This window comes from Lynx canadensis, chromosome B2 (assembly GCF_007474595.2).
Source record: "Lynx canadensis isolate LIC74 chromosome B2, mLynCan4.pri.v2, whole genome shotgun sequence".
NCBI lineage: Eukaryota > Metazoa > Chordata > Mammalia > Carnivora > Felidae > Lynx > Lynx canadensis.
Window position 1 is genome coordinate 132,831,526 of NC_044307.1, and position 27,209 is coordinate 132,858,734.

Below are 27,209 nucleotides of genomic sequence, written 5' to 3' on the forward strand. Positions count from 1 at the left end.
GCAGCCTCCCCTCCGGGTCCTCCCCCGCCGGCCAGTCCCCGGCCCTTTCCCCGCCCCGCTCGGCTGCCGCCGCGGCAGGTTCCGGGTCCTGTGACCCGTCGGGCGGTGGCGCGGGCGCAGGGCGGCGGGCTTCGGGACGTTGCGACGGCCGACGGGGGCTCCGCGGGCGCGCGGGGAAGACGCGGCAGGGCGGCGACCCCGGCGCGGAGCCCGAGCTCGCGGGGGGCAGCCGGGCAGCTGGAGCGGGGCCGGGGGCGCTCATGGCTGGCGGGGCAGCCGGGGACCCGGTCCTGGGGACGGCGGCGGCCGCCGCGCCCGAGACCCGCGAGCACCTCTTCAAGGTGCTGGTCATCGGCGAGCTCGGCGTGGGGAAGACTAGCATCATCAAACGCTACGTCCACCAGCTCTTCTCCCAGCACTACCGGGCCACCATCGGGGTGGATTTCGCCCTCAAGGTCCTCAACTGGGACAGCCGGACGCTGGTGCGCCTGCAGCTATGGGACATCGCCGGTAAGTGGCGGGCTGCGGCCTCCGTCGAGAGCCGGCGGCTAACTCAGGTAGCCACACGGAAAGGGACGTGGCTGGGTGGACCCCAGTTGGGATCACGACAACGGTAAGGGGCAGTAGTAGTTGAAGGGTTTAAAAGCAGGACAAGATCGAGAAATGCGTAAATAAATAACCCTGGTTAGATGCCTCTACTAAGTCTGCAGAAAGCATCTCATTTTTAAGAGATGGAAAGGTGGCCCTCTTCACTCCAACGTGCTCTCTGTCTTTCCCTCCCTCCCTGACCAGAGGTGAAACAGCCATGGGGGCTTTTCCTGGAGTTTTAACTCTGAATGATGACAAGTTATAATACACGAGGAAGGGGGGGGTGGGGCAGGGGCCAGCTCCTCTCAACCAGCTTTAACATTTCACAGAGGAGCACAGAAGCTGAATGATTGCCCCCAAGTGACCCTCCTAGATAGTGACACAACCAAGGCTAGCAACCAGGTGCCTTTTCAGAATGTTTTTCATCACCCACCTTGGATCTGAGACCCTTCTTTCTGAGTGAAATTCTATTCTTCAGGTAGGGTGATCTCCTAGGTGAGTCCTTAACAACCCCTGCACCCCGGGGAAGATTTGGGAAAGCTACTCTTGAATCCTGCCTCCCTCCTTAAGCCAAGGCCTAACCCCACTCCTGGCCCTGCCCCACTCCACACCACAATAGATTGTTTCCCTGGCATTTGCTTTCAGTTGACAATTTGGGAGCATAATGCCCCTCTTTGAAGGGGGTGCATATTCTCCTCGCTCTAATTTATGAAAGTTTGAGCTCTGTCTGGTGGGGTGGGTGGAGTGTGGGCATTTAAAAAGATGGTGACTTTTGGAAAGTTTAAATATGGAAGTGATAGCAAAAGTTACCCTCTTCAATCATTGCTGGTAAGAAGCTCAGTCTGCAGTAGAGAATCTGGATGGGAGAATGTTCAGAGCGAGAGACCATCCTTCACGCTACAGATGCGTCAACTGTAGAAGGTATGGTCACCCAGCTGGCAAATGAGTGGGGGGGACACAGGTCTGTCTGCTAGGCAGTGTTTTTTTCACCAACAGCTTATTACATATGAAAAAGTATTGAAGAATTAACCTGTGTATATTAACCTAAATACTCACTTATTCAAGAACAGACTTTTCTGCCTCAGATATGCAAATAAATTTATGTATGTCAGTCCCTCACAGAAAGGAGGATAATCTGCCCTGGGCTCAGCTTTTTTTTTTTTTTTCTTTTTTCCCTTTTGGTTACAGAAAACCAAAAGTTCGTTTGAAAAGTCATCTTTTGAAGTCAGGCTTCTTTTGAAATACTTCCTGCTGTTTCACAGACACTTATGAATAGTAGTATTGCTTCTTGACAAAGTCATAAATTCTAAAGGTTGCCTTACCATGTGATAGTCATTCTGCAGGAATCTTCATTGTCGCTACAGATTTCCGTGAAGATTTTACACCCCTCACCTAGGAGGGTTGTTGACTTTGCCTTATTCTTCTTGTTAAATAATATCATATTTAGCTATTTTGATTGGATTTCACTGCAGGTAAATAAAAGATTTTATTGGCACGTTTGTGTTTTTAAGCTTCCAGCAAAAATGCTGGTATTTGGAGGCTTGGGAGAGCAAAGTCATGAGTAATTTTCTCCCTGGGTATCACCTCTTATTTTTTTGTCCAGCTGTAACAGACCTATGCAGCCAGGAAAGAGACATAATCAGTCTTGTCAGACTCTGGTACACATTGGCCTAGATGGAATGTGCTTGCACTTTTCCCTAAATGCAAAGGTTGAGCTTTGCCGGGACAGAAAGCAGAGTTTTAAGATCTCTAAAAGGGATTCCTGGATGTTCAGTACCATTCAGCAAGTACACACGAGCTGTTAAAAAGATTAGGGGTAAATTAATGAGGTAGTTGAAAATTACTAGTCTCACCTTATAAATAAGATTTCCAGAGATGGAGTCTTAATATATAAGGAAGTTAACACAGAAATAATTTGGCTTTCACTTGGGGCTTAGGGAGCTACATCATTAACTATGTTTGCTTTGAATATTTGACCTCTTAGTGAATCCTAGCTCATACCATTTGAGTTAAGTGGTCATGATGTAATGAAGCAAACTGAAGGCCACTCCAAAAAGTTCCCCATGGCTAAACATATTTGCCTTATGTAGTTACAACATTGAATGATCTTTAATTGTGAAAGTTTAGAAATACTCCTTGATTGCAAAACAGTAGGTAGGGCTGGCCAGTTGATATGACTAACTTAAGGTGTGGCCCTGTGACTAGTTTTTTACTGTTGTGTTAGAGATGAGAAAGATGGTCAAGGAATTTTGTTGGGTCTCTATACTTGGAAACTTTGGCAGGGGTAACAGGGAGGAGTTGGCCAAATGTTTTCCATAAATGTGGCCGGGCAGTTTAAGCTAAACTCTTCAGATTAGGAACTACAGTGATTCTTGGGTATAGGCCTTCCAAATGCTTTCTTATTGCATCAAATGAATGTAGCTACAAAATACCGATGCACCTCAATATAATTTTTGTGTTGGGCAACCGTCTCTTACCCCATACCTGTTTGAAGATGGCTCTTAACACAGGACTGAAATATATACTAAGACACTGAAGTCTTAAGTAAGCTTTTCAAAAAGTTTAATAAATACTACTAAATTAAGAGGTAGCAAGAGATGTCTCTGATCTTCTTTTTGTTGTTGTTACATAAGTGAACCCATTTATTGTAGGACAGCAATGTTTTAAATAGTGGTCTCTTGGGGCGCTTGGGTGGCTCAGTCAGTTAAGCATCAAACTCTTGGTTTCGTTCAGGTCATGATCTCATGGTTTGTGAGTTCAGGCCCTACCTGGGGCTCTGTGGAGCCTGCTTGGGATTCTCTCTCTCCCTCTCCCTGCCCCTCCCCTTGCTCCCCCTCAAAATAACTAAATAAACATTTAAAAAAAAAGAAAGTAAAAACAAGTTTGTCCATTTAGGACTAATATAATTTAGTCTTCCCGTATTCACTGAAGTGATTGCTTTTGTAGGGGAGGCAAAACTTTATCTCTGCCTTCTTAGAGTTTTCAGCAGAGCCTGAAAATTAAAAAAAGAAAAAAAAAAAAAAAAAAAAGAAATCAATCCGAGACAGATTAACAGCAGAAATTTATGTCACCTAAGTTTTACCTGACACAGGAGTCCTCATAAGAAAATGAACACCCAAAGAAGTGACAAAACCTAAGTGCTTTTATAGCAGGTTGGACAAAGGGAGGGAATTGTGGGAAAATAACTAAAATATATGGGGAGGCTAAAGGAAAATAAGAGTTATTTTGTATGGTCTGTTTATAGAGAATTCTCCCAGCTTCAATTCCTGTCCGTGGTGATAGGAATGTTTCTTTCCTCCTGGTAGAGAGAGGACATCTCTCCTATGGGGGTTTTCTCGTCTGCTTTCAGGAAGAAAAAAGAGAGATTAGAGTACCTTTCGGGCACCTGCTCTTTTTAAAGTCCCTTTAGTTCAAATTAATCCTTATGCCAAAGTGGCATTTTCTGGGGGCCTGGTCTCTTCTGCCACGCTTCACTTTTTAGGATTAGTATTTCTGTATAAAAATCTGAGTAAAAATCTTCTGTAAAAAAAACTTTGGACCAACGAACCAATCAGGAACATTCTACTCTGAAGTTCATGTAAATAGTATTTACCAAAGTATAAAATGCATGGTTGGAAGACATTATCAATTATATAAACTATACTTAGATTCACTTTTTATTTTTTTTTTGATCCCCAGCCTAAATTAGAATGTTGATCCTGCTTTTCTTATCCCATTTTCCACAGTGGCAGTCACTGATCACTGTACCTCGTGGCCTCTTCTTGTCTTTCATAACTCTCCTTTAACCCTCATGAGCAAGAATCTTAAATATTATCTCCAGCGCTTTCTTGACCTTCAAAGTATCTATTAGTCAAAAATTATTAAAATTCAGTTTTTTTCTAAATATGCAGAAGAAGTGCTCTGAGGAATTAGTCTATAGTTATTTGTAGTCTCCCTCTTCAACACTGAATTTACAATGACTTTCCAATTACTTGATAACTCACTTAAAGGGATTTTTAAAATCTTCCTTATATCTGACTTCCGTACAGTCTTCCTGTCCTTAGCCTTATACAGACTAAAATGCTGTGTTGAATTACAAACAAAACCTACTGTTCCATTTTACATCTCTTTTTAAAAAATTTATTTATTTTAAGAGAGAGAAAGAGAGGGAGGGGAGGAGAGAGAATCCCAAGCAGGCTCCCGGCTGCACGGAGCCCCGATATGGGGCTCTATCCCATGACCCTGGGATTGTCATGACCTGAGCTGAAATCAAGAGTCGGACACTCAACCCACTGAGCCACCTAGGTGCCCCCATTTTACGTCTTTAAATTTTCCTCAGTTTGTGAATCCTGAGACACTTTGGGTGCTCCAGTCTGGATTTTGTATCCCCAATTGCCCAGGCAGAATGGTCAGTGTAACAACATATTAACATATGCCTATTGCCTTTTTTTTTTTTTAATATGTTACCATTTTCAGTTGCCTCAATTGGCCCACATAAACTGAAAAGTGCCCAGGTTAGTAGTAGAGGGAGTGGGACATTGATAAAAGTACTAAAGTTTGACTTTTCCCCCATTTTCCTAATCATTCTACTATTTGAGTTGAACTATATAGGCTTTTAGAGATCCCATAGTCTAAATACAGAGAAGTATAATAACTTGACCAAGGAAACACAAATAATCGATGGCACTATACAAAGACATGTCTTCTGATGCTGAAATATGAAAATAAGCTTTTAATTGTTCAGTGAATTTTTGGTTCACTGGTGTCAAAACACTCCAAAGAATGTCATCTGAGAGTCTAGCAGACTCTTGTCTAAATTAGCAAATGTTCTGGTCATCTGTATAGTAGTGCACATGATTCATATGTTAAACCCCTTTGCAATAATTATCATCTCTTTATATTATCAGTCCAGAATTTCCAGTTATTATACTCTTCTTAATTATAAAACACTGAACTTCCAATGTAGATACTCTTTGGTCGGCTCCATCATTTTTGGAGGGCATTTTGAAAGACTTTCCACACTGGACTTTCTGAAGATAACAAAGCTGTTTTATTGATATACGCTTGTAGAGCACACCTGGAAAAGCAAGGTAATAATTATAGATGATTGCATGGTCTACTCTGTGATCTCACTGATCAAACCTACAAGCCATGCGTTATTTTTGAGAGGCAGTATTACTTTCAGATATATCATAGGAGAAATTTTATCCATTATGAATTTGTTTTCTTGACCTTCTGATTTTCTTAAGCTTCTGATATGGAAATTTCAGTGATTCGTTCATATTCTATTTTAAAGTGTACCCAAGATTTTTGTTTTTATCAGGTATGGTTAGGCCAATACACCAGAAGATGATCACCATTGAAAAGATGGTTTGTTACTCATAGATCCCAAGAGGAGGGAGCATCCACCCCATGCAGGACCACATGGGGAACCCCAGGGTTGGTCAAGAGGCAGAAGGAGCAAGGGATAAGCATGGGCTAGAGCCTTTATTGTGGTTTTTGCAAGAAGGAATGGCCAAGGCAGTACAGGCAAGCAGAGCAAGTTTAGGATTGGTTAGTTTGACCTATTTCAGTGGGCGTTGGGCTATGGGGCTGGTCCCTATTTGTTTAGTACCTGGCCATGGGTGATTTAGGGCAGGAAGATAGTGACTTAGACTGCAGGAGCCTTAAAAATGCCTGCAAAAAGGGATGGTGAGAATTCCGAATTGGTTTGTTTCCCTATCCAAGATGTGCTTTCAGCAGGTTGTTTGCAGTCTCTCAGAACTAGCTAACCCTGGGAGAGGCAGGCTCTCTGCTGGTCCACAAGGCCCCAAGACATCAAAGAATTATAATATAGAAAAAAAAACCATCATGAATACATACTTCTAGGCATTTGTTAGAAAAGACTGAGAGATAAAGTGCTCTTCCAAAGAAGAAAACTTTGAAGGCCTCAGATTTGTAGTTCAAGAACAGCATATCCTGAAACTAGTGATGATTTCACACTTAATCAACACTTAAGAAGTAGAGAGTGGGCTGGGGCACCTGCATGGCTTAGTTGGTTGAGCATCCGACTCTTGATTTTGGCTCAGGTCATGATCTCATGGTCCTGGGATTGAGTCCCATGTCAGGCTCTGTGCTGAGCATGGCGCTTGCTTGGGATTCTCTCTCTCTCTCTCTCTCTCTCTCTCTCTCTCACTGTCTCTCTGTCTCTCAAAAATAAAAAAAAAGGAGAGGGTAGGCTAAGTGAACAAGTTTAGGTTGTGTTTTGGTTGCAGAGATCTGGATGGTGAGAACAGTACAGACATAAATGATAGGGGTTGCAGATTTCTGCAAGATGAGGTAAAAATGCTTTAGAATTCTACTCAGTTGTATTTTCAAAAGTGCTTTTCTCACTTTTTGCAATCAAGGAAGCTAGAAACATGTAATTTCTTCAGTCTTGTTTTGAGAAAGATGAACCACATAAAAATAAATGGACAGTAGGGGTTAGTTTATGGATCTTGGTTGGTCTTTCTAGCTGACACACGGCCTTACATTCTCCTCTTCTGCCTTCTTTCCATTCACTTCTGTCCAGATATTTTCCTTAAGCATCCTCTGTAGTGACTTTTTTTGTTGCTTTTTGAAATTAAGCTGAATACATTGTTCTATTTTAGTGTGATTATATGGAGACTCCTCCATCAGGCTCACCTGCGGTGCTTAAAATGCAGATTCGTTAGGATCAACTGTTTCGATAGATCTGCCTTCCTCTGACACCACTATGCATCGTGATTTTAACAAAGAGGTTAATTCTCTCACCTGGTAAGTCCATGGTTGGGCAGTCCACAGCTGCTGAGCAGAACCTTAAAGTCTCCATGGGCCAAAGCTGACACTGCATCACACAACCATTCCTTCGTCATACCGTCATATTCTTCGTCTTTGCGCTCTAGTCAAATACGCATGTCTTGCTGCAAGGGCAGCTGGGAAATCTAGGGCTTCACCCTAGATGACTAGCACTGTGTTCATTTTCTTCATTCTCATTGCCAAGATAAACACACTTTTTTAAAAGAAAGCATTTAGAGTCATTTGGAATATTCTGGAAATATGCCTACAGCAATATGGATAAAAGAGGCTGCCACTAGTATTGGGGTCACTAAAGCACTCAGCAGTGGGGCATTTCTCGTAGCTGCGGTGGTAAAGCCCTAAGAGACTATGAGAAAGGGATTACCTTGTGTAATAGGGCTCTGCTATCCTTAAAGAAAGTCACTGTAGGCTGATGGCACTGCCTTGGGTCTATTCAGAAGTATGGGACATGTGGAACAATGTGTCCTCCAGAAAGTATTTGGCTAACAGATTGGACAGCACATCAGATAACAAATCAACCTGGGCAATTTGAGTAATTCTGTCTCCCCGGGATTTTATTTTCTCATCTGTAAAATAGGAGAGGTTGGATTAGGTGATGTGAGGTGGCATCTGCCAGTTACAATGTTGTCCATTTAAGTGTTGGTCAGGAAGGCATGAAAGTGGTCCTTCCCCCCCCCCCCCCCCCATTAAGAAATGACTACAACACCCGTTAAGGAAGATGGTGTTGCTGATTCCCCATCACACTCTTTGAGCTACTTCTACAGATCTCGTGACAGGAAGATCTCCCAGGTCGTGCTGAATTTTTATATTGCCATAACCTTTAACTCTACACACACACACACACACACACACACACACCCCATGAAACAAAACTCATACATCTGTCTTTGTATTTAATAACTGCAGACTTCTCTACCCCATCCTCTCCTGTCCTATGATACAACCCAGGGGCACTCAGCATAGTGGGAATTTCCTGCATTTTATTTATGCATTTGTGGAAAGTAGGATCGAGAACAATAAAATTTGCTTGGACTGAACTTAGAATGGTTGATTGACTACTTCCCAGGGCGCGTTCTTTATATTTCTTGTCTAAAATTAAGGAAAAAAAAAAAAAAAAGTCCAGGATTCTACAGAATTCCAGTGCAATTCTAATGTAAATGTGAAAGTCTGCCCTGTTGGTAGGTTTGGTCCTTACCCCCTTTTTAAACTTAGAAAGGGCTAACTCCTGAAGTGTTGTGAAAGGTAAGTACTAGAATGCATCATTCCCATGAGAAAGACTCAGCACTGCTGGAGACTGTATCTAGAGATTAAATACCTGAATCTGTTTAGTCCCTTGATGGTGAGCCTGGCTCTGACTAGGGTGACTGCTGGTGGGTTTTGGGCATTGCCGCATCTACAGTATAGAGACAAAGGAATAAAGACAACTGATTTTCATGACAGGTAAGCATTTGAATGGCATTTCTTGATAATGTGTCTTTCAGAACTACTAAGATTAGCTTACGTACCTCAATGAAGAGCATCCCTTTGTTTGATACCATGATATACTTTTCATATCTCTGATGACACCTAACACCCTGTGGTGCAGTTTGTCTATTTCCTCAAATAGATTGTGAGCTCCTCAGGAGAGGAAATCATATTGATTGTTCCATGCTGTTCACCAGTATCTAGCACAGTGCCTGATACATGCAAGGAACTTAATGCACGTTTTTTAGTGGAGATCAAATCTAGACACGATTTGGGGGCTGTATTAGTCAGGATAGATTAGGTTATGTTGGAGTTCCAACCACATTAAAAACATCAATGGCTTAAAATAATTATTCCTCACTCTTTCTTCATGCCCACGGTGAGGGCAGAGGTTGGGGCAGTGGTAGAGATGTGAAGGCATTTTTCATTGAAACTACCTGAAGACTCAGACTAATGGTGGCTCTACTATCTCATGATACTCTCCTCTCAAAATTAGGGTTCGAGCCTGCTGCAGCAGGACAGGGACACTGTCAGCCAAGTGATTCTGCTTAAAAGTGACACTTCTGTTCACCTTTCATTGGCCAAGACGAGTTCGTAGCCACTCCTGACTCAGTGGGGGCAGAAGAGTGTGATCCTTCACACACTTAGAAATGGAGGAGAATGGAATATTCATGAACATTAGTTTTGTTTTCCACTGTGGTTCTTTCTTTTAGACAATAACAAGAGAATAGATAAAATTACCCAAGGAGAAATAATAACGAAGTTATAGGATGCAGCTCTTACTCCAGTGGCAAACTTTATGTTATTTTCCGGTTTAACGACTGGAAGAACTTGATATATCCATGTATTTAAACCTTTGAAACCAAAATAGTTAAATCTAGGTTTTGCCTTGTTAGGTTTTTTGGGAGAACAGCTCTCAATTTCATGTTAAGATTATTATTTTAAATTAATTCATTGTCTCTTTATTCTCTAATTAAAGATTTTTTTTTTTTAAGTTCATCTATTTTGAGAGAGAGAGAAGGAGAAAGAGAGAACCCAAGCAGGCTCCATACTGCCAGCGTGGAGCCCAGTGTAGGACTCAATGTGGGATTAGAACTCACGAACTGTGAGATCATGACCTGAGCGAAAACCGAGTCAGACACTTAACTGAGCCACCCAGGCGCCCCTATTTTCTAATTAAATGTTACATATTTTAGAAATTTGTGCTTTTTAGGTTTTTTGACCAGTTCAAGAATATCTCTGAAGCACTAATGGATTACTTCAGAATTTTTCAGAATTACTTCAGAATTAAAAAGATAATGAACTCAGTAAAATAGGAAGTATATTTCACTACTCTGTTGGAAAGTAAGCAATTTCCCTAAATGCATGGCTTGGCCTTTTCATGCTGGATTATTTATATTTGATCCCCATTGCTGTCTGGATTCAGTGATTGAAGAATCTTTAGCAAATCATTATAACATTAAAGTTATCACACACAAACCTAAAACATCAGAAGGAAGAGCTGGGAGGGCTTAGAAGATCCCTAAAATCCTCTAAAGACACATGACTTACTGAGGCCAACAGAGTTACTTGCCTAGGATTGCTTGACCTTTGGGTGCTTGGTATTTAAATTTTTTTTTAATGTTTATTCATTTTTTGAGGGACAGAGCATGAGCAGGAGAGGAGCAGAGAGAGAGGGAAACACAGAATCCAAAGCAGGCTCCAGACTCTGAGCTGTCAGCACAGACCCCAGTGTGGAGCTTGAACCTACAAACTGTGAGATCACGACCTGAGCCAAAGTTGGATGTTTACTTAACTGACTGAAGCGTCCCTGGGTGCTTGGTATTTTGATTCTCTAGTACATTTGTACTTTCCTCAAGTTCATTTTCCTCTGCCAACTGTTTTCACCACTACAGTTTACAGCATACAACTAGCTAATAGTTTAAGGTTTTGCTATGTTTAATTGTACCATTTTAAAAAGGATACTTAGGCTTTCATCATGTAATACATTTATTGAGCACTTAATACTAGCTAACATTTACACAGTGCTTACCATGAGCCTGACATTTTACTTTTTTGAACTTAAAGTATAATTTACATACACAGATCTTAAGTCCTTCATGAATTTTTATATACCAGTGTCAGTTCAAGGTATAGACTATCCCCTAACCCTCTAGAATAGAAGTAGCAAATACTTTAGGTTTTACGGGCCATTTACTCTTTGTTGCGACTACTCAACTCTGCCATTGTAGAATGAAAACCGATGAAGAAACCCATAAACAGATGAAGGTGAAAGTATTCCAGTAAAACTTTATTTAGCGAGGTTTGACCATGAATTATAGTTTGTTGTACTCTGCCCTAAAAGACTCTCAGGCAGACATTCTGCATTAAACCTTCCCAGTGACCATCTGTAGGTATTATTTTTTTATAGCTTTATTGATACATAATCGACAATACAACAAACAGTACAATTTGATGTTTGACATGTAAACAGTAGTGAAACATCACTATGATCAAGATTGCAAAATTATTTCCGAACCTGTCTCGCTGCCTTGCCCAAGATAATCACTGATGGGCTTCCTCTTATTAAGTCACTATAGTTTTTATTTTTAAGGATTTGATATAAATGCATTCATATAGTATTACCTATTCCCTCTCTGGTCTAGTTTCTTTCACTTAGCTTAATTATTTTGAGATTCATCTATTTTGTTATTTTCATCCATAATCTACTCCTTTCCTTTCTGTTGTTATATTCCATTGTATGAATATACCATATTTTATTGATTACCATTTTCGACTATTAAAAATAAAGCACCTATGAGCATTCATGAACATGACTTTGTGTAGACATGTGCTTCCATTTTGTTTGAGCAAATACCTAGGAGTGGAATGTGTTGGTTGTATAGTAGGTATATGTTTAAATTTTGAAGAAACTGTCAAATCGTTTCCCAAATGGATGTACTATTCTAGATTCTTATTCTTACCAGTAGTATGTAAGAGTTCTGATTGCTCCATTTCTTCACCAATACTTGGTAAAACCAGACTTTTTATTTTAGCCATTCTCATAGGCATGAAGGGGAAGCTGGTTATGATTTAAAAATTTATTTTTCTTTTTAATTTTTTAGAGAGAGCATGAGCAGAGACGAGGGGCAGGGAGAGAGAGACAGAGAAAATCTTAAGCAGACTATATGTTTAGCACCGAACCTGGTATGGGGCTCAATCCCACAACCCTGAGCTGAAATCAAGAGTCAGATGCTCAACCGACTGAGCCACCCAGGCACCCTAGTTGTGATTTAAATTTGCATTTCTCCAGTAATTAATGATGCTAGGCATCTTTTCCTTTGCTTGTCATTGTATGCATTCTTTGATAAAGCATCTGTTCCAGTCTTTTGCTTACTTTATTAATTAGATTTTTTATCTTCTTACTCTGGAGTTTGGAGGGTATAAGTCCTTTACCAGATAGAGGGTTTGCATTTTTTTCTCCCAGTTTGTACTTTTCCTTTTCATTTGCTTAATAGCATAATTGACACTATTTTGAATTGCCATATAGTGTGGTTTTTAGAAAGCACACTCTGAGACTATCAGAGAGTTTTGAATACTAACCTTGGAACCTAGGGAACGTAACCTGATTATTTCTTTTTTTTCTTTTAAAGATTTTTTTTTTAATGTTTATTTATTTTTGAGAGACAGAATGTGAGTGGGGGAGGAGCAGAGAGGGAGACACAGAATCCAAAGCAGGCTTCATCCAGGCTCTGAGCTGTCAGCACAGAGCCCGATGCGGGGCTCGAACTCATGAACCGTGAGATCATGACCTGAGCCAAGTCAGATGCTTAACCGACTGAGTCACCCAGGTGCGCCAGTAACCTGATATTTCTAATCCACAGGTCCATCTCGAAAATTCCTTGTCATATACATTTCTGATTTTCTTATATTTTATCATAAAGTTTATGTGAATACAAATTTGTATATGACTTAGTATGATTGGTTGAAAGAAATCTTTTTAGGGATTTATAGATGATTCAGTAAACAAAGCAACACTCACTAAAGCTTAATCGTTCTTTATTACTTCTGGATTTCTATACTTTTACTAGTTTGGCACCCTATCCTCTTTTCTAAATTGAAGGGATAGTTCTAAAGAGTACTTTCTTCTAATATGAAATAATCATGTAATCTGGACTATCTTAATGAGGCTAATTTCCTTTTTTGTCATAGTCATTTTATATTTAATAATTAAATTTTATAAAAACAAAAATTGGTAGTATGTGTTCTCTAGTTAAAATTGAACTCAGAACCACTTTAATGCATCTACATAGTCTTTTTGCAGATTAGTGATATTGACTTTGATCAGTTGGTATATCCTCTGTGAACATGCTGTGTGTAGTTATGAAGTATAAGTTTAAGGAAAAGGTACAATGTTAATTTCTTATAATTGTCAGCATTGTGATCCAGTAACTATATAGTTGGCTGGGCAGATTTACATTACCAGTAAAATATAAATATGATAGTGGGGTTTCATATGTGACTGTTATAATAAAGTTCAGACATCTGAACTGTCATAGTACAACTTCAGGTAAGCCCATATGAGGAGTTACGACAAACCACAAATGAACTTCAGGTTTATCCATTTAAGCTTGCCTATTGTGTTCTTTTCCCATTATTTCATTAAGCAATATCTAACATTGTATGATGCTCTAGTAGAATTTGGAGGAGAAAGAAAATATTTTTTGTGGGCAGCTTTGCATTTGTTACTATCAATGAGATGTAGATAGAGTGTTTTTTCATCATATGTTTTAACAGGAAAGTGTCCTGTCAGCTTTGTTTTTATCATTGATCAGAGTTTCACATCTTCGATTTACATTGATTGCCAGTCATATTTCCTTAGTACTCTAGTCAGTAACTCGACAGACGGAAGGTAAATGTCTTAGAAGTCAGGGTAACTGTAAGATAGTTCAGAATGGCTGGCAACAGGGGTGCATGGGACTCAGAAGACCTGGGTTCTAGTGCTGTCTTAGTTAGTCAGTGCCACTGTAATCCTGGCCAAGCAGCTCTTTGCGTGGTTTTTCATCTGTCAGATGAATATAAGGGTCCTTCCTATGTCAAAGAACAGTGTGATACCAGACGGAAAGAGAACGCTTTGCAAAGTCCATGTGGTATGCGAAGCAGTAGAATTTTCCCCAAACTATTGAACACGGTAAGTTATTTTAAAAGTATGATATTTGAAGAACTCTGCAGTTGGTCCTTCTTTCAATCACACAGATAATTGTGCCACTTTTTGCTAGTAGGTTTGCACGCGTCTGCCTTCTTAGAAGACAGCAATCTTGCAAGCAGCGTCCAAAGCGGGTACAGCCTAGATAGAGACAGGGACGAAAGATGAACTCCTTTATCTCTTATCCAGTCTTAGTTTTTTCGACTGCGTTTTACCCACCATACTTATCTTCTTCGTGCAAGCTTCATTTTCTTCTGTTCTGTCTCTTCTCCCCTCTGCTCCTGGCTTTCTTTTTCCCTTTAGTACCTTTCTCTTAGACTGGGGAAATGCAGGGGGAAATGCTGGGCTCTGTAGATTCAAGCACCGTCATCTGGATGTTTATGGAGCATATGTTGTACATTCACAGAACACAACGCTAGTTAGTTCCGTACTGAGACCACACGATCGGCCACATGGTTCTGTGCATCCCACCAGTTTCTTTGCTATGGAATGGGAAACCCGTGTTTACAGCACTGTTCTAGAGTCAGAGGCCTTATATCTAAATATAGACTCAGTCTGAATTATGAGTTCTTAATCTCTTTTTATATTTACTTCTAGGGCAGGAGCGGTTTGGCAACATGACCCGAGTATACTACAAAGAAGCTGTTGGTGCTTTTGTAGTCTTTGATATATCGAGAGGTTCCACGTTTGAGGCCGTCTTAAAATGGAAAAGTGATCTGGATAGTAAAGTCCATCTTCCAAATGGCAGCCCTATTCCTGCTGTCCTCTTAGCTAATAAATGTGACCAGAAAAAGGATGGTGGCCAGAATCCTTCCCAGTTGGACCAGTTCTGCAAAGAACATGGTTTCACTGGATGGTTTGAAACCTCGGCAAAGGTGAGGTCTGCTTCGTGTTTGTATCTGCTCTGCTCTTAAGTCCTAAATCTGAGCTATAGCTATAAAACATTTAGACAGGTTTATGTGAGTGGGTTTTGGGAGCCTAATAAAAAGCAAAACATAGCATGGATATGTAATAGTTTCCTTCAGTGGGCAGCAGAAATGCTTTCAAAATTGGCTAGTGGGGAGGTGACTAGAAGGGCAGGTTTTCCATCAGAGTAAAAATTAGCTGTTACTTAGAATAAAGAACAATGACATTCTCTGAGTTTGAGCCTTTAAATGGAGCACTTCTGCAACTGGAGTTTATGGGGGATTTAGGGATCTTGTCAAGCACAAGGATTTTTTAATTTTTACTGAAGGCTTGACAAAACATAGGGACAGAGATGACCCTGGCGAATATGTGGGTCACGTGCAGTACTAACAAAAATGGACCAGAAACTGTCAGAGCGACAATGTATTCAGGTGATGTTTGAAGAGTTTCAGATTAATTGTGTATGAAAGAATTTGAACAAGAGGCAAGTGTCAACATTTGTGACATGCTTCTTCATGAATAGTGGAGTGAGAATTCTTTCTTTCACCGATTATGGGATAAATATTTTTTGAAGAAAAACAAAAACACTTAAGTCAGCTGTTAAAAATCGTACCAGTCTAGATACACAAGAGACCGAAGGTGAAATTCACAGGCACAAAGTATCGGTGGGGAGAGAACTTGTTTATGCACATTGGGAATTTCACATTAGAGGTCAAATAACAATTGGACTTAGATAAGAATGGTGAAATGTTTGAGAAATTCTCAATGACAAACAAAATCCGAAACCAGAAGACTGGCGTATCTTAACACAGTCCCAGCATTTGGAATGCCTTCTGTGGATTTCTTGCAGACGTTTTTTTGTTTTTTGTTTTTAAAAGAATTTTTCCTCTTAGGTAACAAATGTGACCGGATTTATCTACTGGTCTGAGTACCTGCTTACCACTAGGTTACTTTTAGCTTTACCAGAAACCCACCCTCATCGCAGAAGACCTTTGGGTGCCACCGACAATCAGAATAATGAAAGGAAAGCTATTGAGTGATGTTGGGGTCATCGGCAGAACTAGTGTCCGCTGGAGGCAGAGGTTTTTACTCTTAAGCTAAAGGCTATCTGTTGAAAGAAAGACATTCCAGAATCTTAAAATTTCGTTTCATGAGTAAAAAGTAGCAGCAGCAGAAAGCTGCAGTGCAGGGGTGGGTGCGGCAAGAGCACTTAGCCAGGCAGGACGGAAGAAATGGCAGAAGGGGGAGGCTGCTCCTGGAGGCCCTTGTCCTGGAACCCGTCCCCCTTCCTGTGGCGTGTCCGTCGGGTAATTTGCTTTATTTCCCAGCTTTGTTGGGAAATAATTAGTGGTATGTGTAATGTTTATTAGAGCATGAGATATGTTGGAAGAGATGGCACGTATTACAGATAAAATTTCTTCTCTAAGTTTTATGTGAATTAATCACTCAGGTAATAAATCCAAATTTGTCCCCAGAGTCTAGATGGGAGATTCACAAATGATAGTGTCATGTGGCCTGCAGCTTGAGACTGTGCAAGTCATCAGCTTTGTTAAATTTATAGACAGCGTTACATGTGGAGGTGAGAAGGGACACACTGGTTAGCAGTAGAAGTGTCAGATATGTTCTGTGCTTTCCTACAAATATATTAGCAACACCTTCTGCAGAATTTCCTTAGTAGTAAACCAGGAATGGCCCAAGAGAATAACAGTAGCATAAAATTTAGGTTAAAAATTTTAGGCAAGCCTTAAAAGTACTGCCCACATGTCACTAACGTCTGTATTTCTGAGCCGGCCTGCGCTAACTTCACATCTGATTCCTGCTTGAATCCCAGTGATCTGAATTTTAATGGGAACACAGCCAAAAGACAGTTTTGAATTTGTGAACTTCATCTTTTCACCTTTATGACAAACAATGGATTTGTAGTATGAAAATGTGTGACTAATTACAATATGGGAATTTCTGTTCCTAGTCAATTGCTGCTAAATGCAGTTAGAGAGCGTTGTAGTTCTTTGGGATAATGGGAAGGGTGGGGACCGAGTGACATTTAGACATTCGGAGATCAGTACTTTAATTAAAGAAAACTTGTGTTGATGCTGGAAAAGATACCTGAATAAATAGCACAGGTCTTACAGGTTTCTCACTGTCTGAGAAAATTATAGCAAATAAGGAAGAAAGCTGGAATGAACCTCATGTTGTTAGACTGAAATTGGAGAGATCAGTATGAACTTAATGTTTCATATGTACATATAAATATATATATATGTTTGTGTATATATGTGTTTGTATATATACACATTTGCATAAACAGAGAGATAAATGTAGAAATAGATGTCTGTGGATGCATATATATATATATATGTATATATATATATACATATATATATATATGTTTATTACCTCTCTCTGCTCAGAGGGCTTAGGAGCAATGATACCACAGATCCAGTGAGCTTACTGGTCCCCAGAATTTGTTTTTTAAATACTGTTCTCCTGTAAAAAGAACAGGGGTTTTGTGGAGAAATGATTGATTCCAGGACTAGTGGGACAAATAAAGATGCGCCAGAGATATTTTGCGGTGCCAGAAACTAAGGGAGCACAAAATGATGGAGATGTGTCAAAAAGAAACAGAACCGTACTTACAGAAGCTCCAAAAATGTAACACAGTTTGAGGAATGAAGTAAATAACTATTGTAATGGATCTAATCTGTGGAATGAAATAATAATCCATGACATGAATAAACCAATTAATAAGCAAGGGAGAAGAGAAAACTTTTCCTGACGGTAGAATTCTAACTAATATATGTAGAAGGAATGATGGAAATAGAAAGTCACCTTTAATCACCATGGTAGTAAATGTTTCAGGGAGAAATTAATTAATGGTAAAGTTAATGGGTAAAACTGGTAAAAAAAAAAAAAAAAACCCAGGTGATTTATATATTGGAACTTACTAAGGGCAAAGGATAAATAGTAATTGTTCAGTGGAGAAGCCTGGCAGACGTGACTCTAAGCAAGTTCCTCCTTGTACACTGAGAAGGACACATCCCTTCTTCTGCCAATAATGCATAACTTGAGTTTAATGATACGAAACACCAAACAAGCCCAGACTAAGGGATATTTTCTGGCCAGTACTCTACAAGAGTGTCAAAGTCGTGGAAGGGAAGGTGACTGAAAAACTGTCCCAGGTTAAAGGAGACCAAGGAGACATGAGCACGAAATACAGCTGGTCACCTGGATGGCAAACAGGACATTGGGATGATGGTAAAATTTGAATAAGGCTCATAATTAATGCCCACACTATTATCTAATTTCCTGGTTTTATCTGAAAATCTGGATTTCCAAGCTGTTAATATTTTAGGAAGATGAGTGAAGGGTATGTAGGAATTTTTACTATTTTTGCAATGGTTTTGTAAACCTGAAATTATTTAAAAATGAAGTTAAGTACTTAAATAAAATAAGCCCAGATTTTGCTCTGTGTTGTTACTCGTGTAGTGAGTGACAGCTAATAAATCTGTCGCACAAATGTTGTGATAGCTTGTGATTCATTAGAATATTTTTAATGGCCGTTGCACCCACCACATTGTTTCAGGTTAATTTACACATGACAATTAAAAGTAATAATCTGCACTCAGAGATGGGGGACGACATAATGCGTTTATTTTAATGTGGTATGAGCCCGTTGACATTCTTCTTTATAATGTGTCCTGAACAATTGACTTAGATGTTCTAGGGCAGAAGGTTTTCATCTTAGTGCCTTCATTTATGTGAGTGGGAACCCACTGTGAGAATGAAGATTCCTTTTCAACCATTGAGATAGTTCATTGAATCTCAGCGGCAAGAAGTTTGAAACAGGAGCATCAGAAAGGGCGATGATTTGTGAAAAGAAAAGAGTTCCCTAGCCACATTATACTCAATGGCATTAAACTCTTAGGGTTTAACCCTTTAGTATGGGAGAAGAAGACGGTAGCTCGTGTGTTATAATGTCCCCTCTGACAAACTCGGCCAGTCCCGTTAATACTCTTTTTTTTTTTTTTTTTTTTTAAATTTTTTTTTTCAACGTTTATTTATTTTTGGGACAGAGAGACAGAGCATGAACGGGGGAGGGGCAGAGAGAGAGGGAGACACAGAATCGGAAACAGGCTCCAGACTCTGAGCCATCAGCCCAGAGCCCGACGCGGGGCTCGAACTCCCGGACCGCGAGATCGTGACCTGGCTGAAGTCGGACGCTTAACCGACTGCGCCACCCAGGCGCCCCCCGTTAATACTCTTAATGCTTACTTCCAAGCATTAATCTGAAGAATTCATCGTGTTCGTCATTTCTGCATTACAGGATAATATAAACATAGATGAAGCCGCCCGGTTCCTAGTGGAGAATATTCTCGCAAACCACCAAAGCTTTCCTGGTGAAGAAAACAACGAGGACAAAATTAAACTGGATCAGGAGACCTTGAGAGCAGAGGGCAAGTCCCAATGTTGCTGACATGGCTTCTGCTTCTGGCCTGTGTGCAGAGTGCAGCCTGACCGGGCTGGATCCAAGCCCGAGAATGGATAAGGGGGCGGCTGTGCTGCTCTGTGAGTCTTCACAGGGCTGCACTTCAGACGAATGCTCCAGTTTTTCTTCAGGTTGTGTAGATCTTTCTCCTTGTACAGAATGGCCGTGGTGGCACCCCCAGGGAGCCTACGCCGACACGGGGCGTGTGGTAAAGTGGTTCTGCCCGCGACCCCACACTTTAACGCAGGCACACTTAGGCCTCTAGGGTGGTCACCGTGAATTCAGGATAATGTTTACGTCCTCTTTAACATTTTTTAAAAATGATGGTCCTCAGGATTTGGTAAGATTTTCAAGTTGTGCCTTTTAGTGGAAGCACTGGGATGGTCATGAAACCTGACCTGAGGTCTTCCAGTAATTTTATGGGCCTGTGTTTTTATCTCCACATTACGTTCTCTCCAGGGAGGCTGTCATCTCTGTTAGTCACAGAAGGCTGTTTTGCAGTTCTTTTCCTACTTAAAACTTTGATACTTCTATAAAATTGTTATCATCACACGTTATGTCATTAGTCCTGGCCAGCGTGGTGTGCCCTTGCTAACAATGCAGGTGCACTGGTGTCCTGGCTTCTGGTTGCTGCCAGTTGGAAACAATATAAATGAACATTCCTGCTTTCCTCTTCCTCCTGTGTGTTTATTTTTGTACCTGAGAGCCTGGCTGCTATTACTGTTGGAGTTCTCTCTAACTGGAGCTAGTCTTTTCAAATCTGTATTAGTAACGGTAACAGAGAAGCTACTTGAAAGCATATACAATTAAATCTGAGATTCTCTAAGTATGAATTGTGAAGGAAACTAGGTCATGCGTAGTTTGTATGTAAAGTTTTGGACATTTAAAGTAAAACACATGAGAAACTTAGGACAGCCTCGTAATATTTGTATTACCATTTAACCCAGTTAAGGAAAAGAATAAATATTATGACTGAAACCTCTTTTGTTTTCTTTAACTAATGTGGTTCTAGAAAGGTAAATGGGGTATACTTTTCCGCCTTAGAAAACTTCGTGTCTGCTCACATTTTCCTGTTGTTTTTAAGGGAGTTGATACCTTCTGAAAGGTCCAACTTACTTTTCAAAGGAATTTTAAAGGTGTTTGTGCCATAATCCAATGCTAATGCGAATGAGGCATTGACCAAATTGTCTTATACATTATTATGAACATGGGATAGGAAAAGATCCATGTATTTATTGAGAGCAGGAAATAAAAAATCAGCAAGAATTGCCTTTGCTCTGACAGGTGTATTCTGGGAATAAATAGTTGACATGGGCCATAAAACATAGTTTGCTCTTCTCATTAAGTCTAAGTTTTGCTTAGGAATCACAAAGGTGTTTATATGTTCTGCACTTAAGTCAATAAGCTCTTTGATCTTTTGGGACATGTATTCTATATAGAATCAGATTTTCCAAAGTTAAGGAATATAAAGAACACCCTTATTTAAATATTACTTCTCATATAGTTAATACAGTCCCTCTTAATTTTTAAAAAGGTATTGCATTAAATCTTTCTAAGAAACCTATGTGTCTAAAATGTTTAATTTTTTTTTTTAACGTTTATTTATTTTTGAGACACAGAGAGACAGAGCATGATCGGGGGAGGGTCAGAGAGAGAGGGAGACACAGAATCGGAAACAGGCTCCAGGCTCTGAGCAGTCAGCACAGAGCCCGACACGGGGCTCGAACTCACGGACTGCGAGATCGTGACCTGAGCCGAAGTCCGATGCTCAACCGACTGAGCCACCCAGGTGCCCCGTGTCTAAAATGTTTAAACCTATACTCTGTACTCTAAAATGTTTTCTGGTCTCAATACAAAGTACAACTTCTTAATTTTTCTTTAATTCCAAAGTCCAATAATGTAAGTAGTATGAAAAGTTGGTGCCAGACCTAAACATTAGAAATATAAAGTTCACGGGGCACCTGGGTGGCTCAGTCGGTTAAGCGTCTGACTTTGGCTCAGGTCATGATCTCATGGTTTGTGAGTTCCAGCCCCGGGCCGGGCTCTGTGCTGACAGCTCAGAGCCTGGAGCCTGCTTTGGATTGTGTCTCCTCCTCTCTCTGCCCCTTCCCTGTTCATGGTCTGTCTCTCTCTGTCTCTAAATAATAAATAAACGTTAAAAAAAAAAAAAATGTAAAACTCATTCTGGATGATGGCTGAAAGCAACAAGTCTTGGAATTTTCTTTTTTTACATATTGATTTTCATTTGTATAAGGTATTCATCCTGTTTAAATTGAGCAGTGGATTGAAAATCAGGAGTATTGGGCTTTCTTTGTCGTATTTGTTTTCTTAGGATAATTTTAAGGATTGAGAGTACCTTACATAATGGTTTCTTGATAGACACTCAGGGTTCCATATGTTGTGTGTGACAATGTATTCTATTTATCATTTTTTACATTTTAGAAGTAAAACTGAGGATTTCACTTTACTCTAAATTCTCACTGCAATTTGTTTTTGTAACATGAACATAAAATTTGAATTTAAGGTTAGCTACATAAATGGCCAAAGGAAAGAAGAGAATATTTTGATTTCCTTATTCACTTAATTGCTTAGTGAAAATTCCTGAACCTTCAGACTTATTTAAATAGTTTTCTATTTAAATAATAAAACGTTATTGAGATTGAAATCTATAGCATTACCTAAAACATGAACATTTTAAAAATACAGCACTTTTATTTCCATTTATACATCAGTATTATTAAAAAGTCTGCACACCTGGAGCACCTGGGTGGCTCAGGAGGTTAAGCATCTGACTTTGGCTCAGGTCACAATCTCAAGGCCAGTGAGTTCGAGCCCCGCGTTGGGCTCTGCTGACAGCTCAGAGCCTGGAACCTGCTTCGGATGCTGTGTCCCCCTCTCTCTCTGTCCCTCCCCTGCTCATGCTGTATCTCTCTCAAAAATAAATAAACATTAAAAAAATTTTAAATAAGAAAAATAAATGTATTAAGAATTTAAATGCTGTGTGAGCCATTCAGAAAAGTAAATACCAAGTTCCTAATTGTAATTCCTGATAGTAAGAATTGTGGATGTCAGTTAAGGCTGACTTGAGCTTTTTAGATAATGTCTACATTTTTATGGTGCAATTCATTTTCCTGCAGTCAGTATGTTTCTTACCCTAACACTGAAATCAAGGAACATTCCCATTTGGAACACAATACTTTAAAAGATAATAAGGGCGCCTGGGTAGCTCAGTCAGTTAAGAATCAGACTTTTGATTTCAGCTCAGGTCACGATCTCAGAGTCATGATCTTTTGCTCCACCCTGGTTGTGGAACTTGGTTAAGATTGTCCCTCTCCGGGGCGCCTGGGTGGCTCAGTCGGTTGGGTGTACGACTTCAGCTCAGGTCATAATCTCGCAATCTTTCGGTTCGAGCCCTGCCTCGGGCTCTGTGCTGACAGATCAGAGCCTGGAGCCTGCTTCGGATTCTGTGTCTCCCTCTCTCTGCTCCTCCCCTGCTCTCACTCTGTCTCTCTCTCAAAAATAAACTTAAAAAAAAAAAAAAAAAAGATTCTTCCTCTCCCTCTCTCTCTTCCCTTCCCCCACTCATACTCCTTCTCTTTCACAAAAAAAAAAAAGAAAAAGAAAAAGAAAGAAAGAAAGAAAGAAAGAAAGAAAGAAAGAAAGAAAAAATAAAGTAAAAAAAATGCTTTGGATTATCTTTACTACATTTAATAACCTCATCTATGATGACCTCCCCCTTGTCAGAGCTTACATGTATTTGTTTACTCCCTAAATCACTTAACTTTCCTAAGATTAATAGCTGGAACTATTCATCTCAGTTAAAAATGTACATTTGTGATGGGTGGATTTTTGTTGGTATTCGTTCTAGCCAGTGTGCAAGAATAGACAAGAACAGGCTTCATAGGCATGTGAAATCATATCAACTACCCATTTCTTTTACCCAGGATTTTGTTCTGAAAGATGAATTTGTGAAGCCACCATTCTTTTTTCTGTTTCTCCAAGTTCTGTGTGTATGGTGGGAAAGGAGGGAGGAATGTGGGTGATAAAGGTTTGACTTGCATATAAAATACTGCTGGAACTGTGTATATGCTACTAATTCAATCCACTGCCTCCCCAAAGTCACCCGAATGCCATGTGGTATTGTCCTGACAGTCTATCGGCGTTTCCCAAACCAAACCCGTCATCTTTCAATCTTCCCGTTGCCAAACCCGCTCTAGAGGTTTAAGTGTTTACAGATTATAATTTAAATAAGTTTTGTTTATGTTCATTCTAAGTTAACATGAAATGCTACCTTTTAGTGGCATGATTATCTAGCTGGTATTTTTGAACCCCACTAAATTTCTAGCTGCCATTTTCCTCCCTTTATGAAAACTTTGCTTTTGAGTCTTTAATATAGCTTTAGTCATGCAGTTAAATTGTGATTTGAGAGCTTGCAGAACTTTAAAGAAATACAATAATTGCTTTAAGTAAAGTCTTGTAATAACCCGGCTTCAATTTCAATTCAACATACCACTCCTCTCTCCATCTGAGGTTTAAGGATGAAATTTCGTGGATTTCTTTTCTTTTATTGATTGCAAACTGAGGTAATATCCAAAAACTTTTCTCGTATGGAAATGTGGTAAAGTGCTATAGGACTTTCATTCTGGTTTGCTTCAGAATGATTTTAACAGCTGGGAGTGGAATCTAATTTTTCAGAATATAACACTTCTAAAAATCGAATATATTCTTTTACTCTAGACTCCTTTTGTGGTACTATTTGAGCATATGTCCATCCAGTCCTATTTAACAAGAAGATGATTTAATATAAATGCAATACATGTTGCTAATAGCCATTCTTCAGGCATTCATAATACTGTGTATCCTGTTCTGAAATAATAGTCGCTGCTAACCAGAAATCAGCTTATGTTCAAACATTCAGAGACCTGTCACAGTATAACATGAAGACTGAATGCTAAATTGATGGTAAGTTGAAAATACTGTGTTCTGATAGTTTAAACTTATGTATGAAAATATTCCAATATTTTCTTACCATCCATTTCTATTTATATAGGGAATGTGAAATGAATACTTCACTCTGTAGCAGGCTTTTAAGGCACTTTATAACTCAACGAAAGACCATAAAGAAGAATTGACTTCATGTAAATTTTAAGATAGATCTAGGCTGAATCAAACTCAGCTGAGAGTATATGAAATCCACTCCCGTACTCTATTCCTTGAACTCATTATGATTTAAGCCTGTCCTGATTTGTGGGTGCCAGACTCTGATGTGATGTGATAACTAACCCTTTACTCAAAATGGTGGCCATGCATAGGCATGAACTACCATTGAAAGGTCAACACCAAACTCCTGTCCCTACAATTCAAGGGAGACAAGTAAAGGCTTTCTCCCTTCTTTAATTCCCCATGTCATGTATTAGTCAACACATAAAGAAAGCTGAGACTTTATTTCCTCCTTAACCAATTGGAGAAGCTTCCAAATGGCTACTTCTAGTAGTGATATTTATGGAACTCCTTATTATAAGAGAGTGAGTCTGTCTTTTAACCTTTACTCAATAACGTATTTGTAAGTCTATTTTTGAAGCCTTTTTGTTCTTTTCAAACCAAAGTTGATGGTGAACTTGATAAGAGGATGAAGCAGGTCTGTCCAATGGAATTACCTATGAGCTTCTTGGCCCACTCAGTATGCTTAGATTAGAAAAGAAATTTTAGCTAACTCCCACCAGGTCCTTACATGTGATGTTTTATTCTGTTCCCATCCCCAAGTTTAAATAAAATAACCAATATATCATGGTTGGCTAATTCTGTTCTAACATTGGTTTTAGAAGTCACTTTAAAATGTTGGAGTTCATTATTTCTAAGGCAGCATTAGTATTTACCCTAAATATTGCACAATTAACATTACCTCTTAAAAAAAAGAAGCTTGAAGTAAAGATGAGGTTTCATACACTGAGTTCAAAATCAGTTTCCTATTGAACAAAAATGACCATTTGCTTCTTAAAAAGCATTGTGGTGTATAATGAGATCTCTTACAATTTTTATGAGAAATGACATTGGTACCTCTATTTCAACTTTATAACCAGATCAGAATGTATACAAAGATAACAGAAAGAAAAAAAAAAAAAAAGGAACAGGAACCCAAAGTGACAAACACTTCACAAGAAATGAGATCGTTACCTATATTTCAACTTTATAACCAGATCAGAATTTATACAAAGATAACAGAAAAAAAAAAAAAGGAACAGGAACCAAAAGTGACAAACACTTCATAAGAGAACTTTTACCAAGGAGTGGCTATATAAACAACCATATTTCCAAGATCTTTGTTTTTAAATGAAACAATTGTTAAAATACAGGAGATAGTCAGAATAAGGAATGTAGGGTGGATGCACCCTGTCATGGGTTGAATGGTGTTCTGAAAAGGCATGTTGAAGTCCTACCCGCCCCCCGCACTTCAGAATGTGACCTTATTTGGAAATAGATTGGTAGCAGATGCAATTAGTGAAGATGAGGTCATACTGGATAAGATGGGCTCCTACAACAATAGGACCGATGTCCTTATAAGAAGGTGGCCTTGTGAAGACACAGGGAGAATGCCATGTGAAGACAAAGGATTGAGTGATGGATCTACAAGTCAAGGAACACCACAGATGGCCAGCAAACCACTGGAAACTAGAAAGAGGGAAGGATTCTTCTACAGTTTTCGGAGGGAGCGTGGCCCTGCTGACCCCTTCTTTGCAGACTTCCGGCCTCCGGACTGTGAAACAATACATTCCTGCTATGTTATGCCACTCCGTTTGGAGTTCTGGTAATTGAAGGAAATGAATACACACCCCAACATCAGCTCTGCTTCTTTTATAGGTCAGGGAAGAAAAATTGTAGGATAAGATTTCAGTTGAGCTTTCCTCAATCAAATGTGGAATAACATAAGATAGACCCTCTCTGGGGAATACGTTTAGGAACTCCCTGAGCTTGCACCGATGGGTTAACAAGGCATAAAGAAATAGAAAGCCACAGAATGTACGCATCCAAGATTAGGAAAACAGGGCAAAGGCCCCAGTATAGGACAAAGATACAGGAATAGAAAAGCCTCAGGAAGAAAAACATCAAAAATGAGGTAAACTAGATTAGGTGTTGGGGCGGAAATGCCCTCCAATTTAGTACAATAGCAGAAAGCTGCTTTCACAGGAAGGAAGGACAAAAAACAGGAAAATGGGACTTGAGACCTCAGCAGGGTGAAGTTGCCCAGAGCTGAGCTAATTAGCAAAAGAAAGGTGCTTATTGACCCTGAGGTAGCATGCTCTGTCTTTCTAGTCCCCTAGGTCAGTTCAGGTAAACAGGTGGTGCCTCATGTTTGCTGTACACAACCTTCTGCCCAGCACCAGAATTTTGTTTCGTACTGACCCAAACCCCTAACACTGCATATCTTTGAAACTCCCTTTCCCTCATGCCCATGAGTTCATGTTCACAGTTTCGTTGTCTCTTTGTGCACGCCCATCACGCTTGTAAGCCTTTTGATCCTAACAAAATCGGAGCAAGGACCCATACTTGGGGCTCTTGTCGCCTCCTGGACATTAGCCTCTCTCGCATTTTAATCCTGCATCTGCTCTCTTGCTGGACAAGAGAGAACTCCAGACCCAGAGTCTACGACAGCCCTCTGTAAACATGCACAGATTCCTCCCCCCTCCCAAAGGAAATAGCTTGTTTTCCAGAAATCATGGGAAAATCAATCACAAGTCACCTGGCCTAGCCATAAAGAAGCCTCAAATTCCTAAAAAGAAAAAAAAA

General features: G+C 39.8%; 1 protein-coding gene and 1 long non-coding RNA gene across 2 annotated transcripts; both read left to right on the plus strand.

Annotated features, from left to right (window-relative positions):
* Window positions 1-245: 245 nt before the first annotated feature.
* RAB32 (RAB32, member RAS oncogene family) lies at window positions 246-20,402 on the plus strand. The gene is made up of 3 exons (XM_030316534.1): window positions 246-510; window positions 14,630-14,907; window positions 19,263-20,402. The coding sequence occupies exons 1-3, from the start codon at window positions 261-263 to the stop codon at window positions 19,410-19,412; spliced, it is 678 nt and encodes a 225-aa protein (XP_030172394.1). The 5' UTR covers window positions 246-260; the 3' UTR covers window positions 19,413-20,402.
* Window positions 20,403-23,037: 2,635 nt separating this feature from the next.
* On the plus strand, window positions 23,038-26,276 carry LOC115514496. The gene is made up of 2 exons (XR_003968998.1): window positions 23,038-24,386; window positions 24,475-26,276. It is a non-coding gene; the product is annotated as an uncharacterized LOC115514496 (long non-coding RNA).
* Window positions 26,277-27,209: the final 933 nt, after the last annotated feature.

What these genes read in the sequence shown, in the direction of transcription:
- RAB32 (XM_030316534.1), top strand. Translation starts at nt 261, where the DNA reads ATGGCTGGCGGGGCAGCCGGGGACCCGGTCCTGGGGACGGCGGCGGCC. An exon ending in GCAGCTATGGGACATCGCCG is followed by an intron (nt 511 to 14,629) that starts GTAAGTGGCGGG and finishes ATTTACTTCTAG; the next exon opens with GGCAGGAGCGGTTTGGCAAC. An exon ending in GGTTTGAAACCTCGGCAAAG is followed by an intron (nt 14,908 to 19,262) that starts GTGAGGTCTGCT and finishes TCTGCATTACAG; the next exon opens with GATAATATAAACATAGATGA.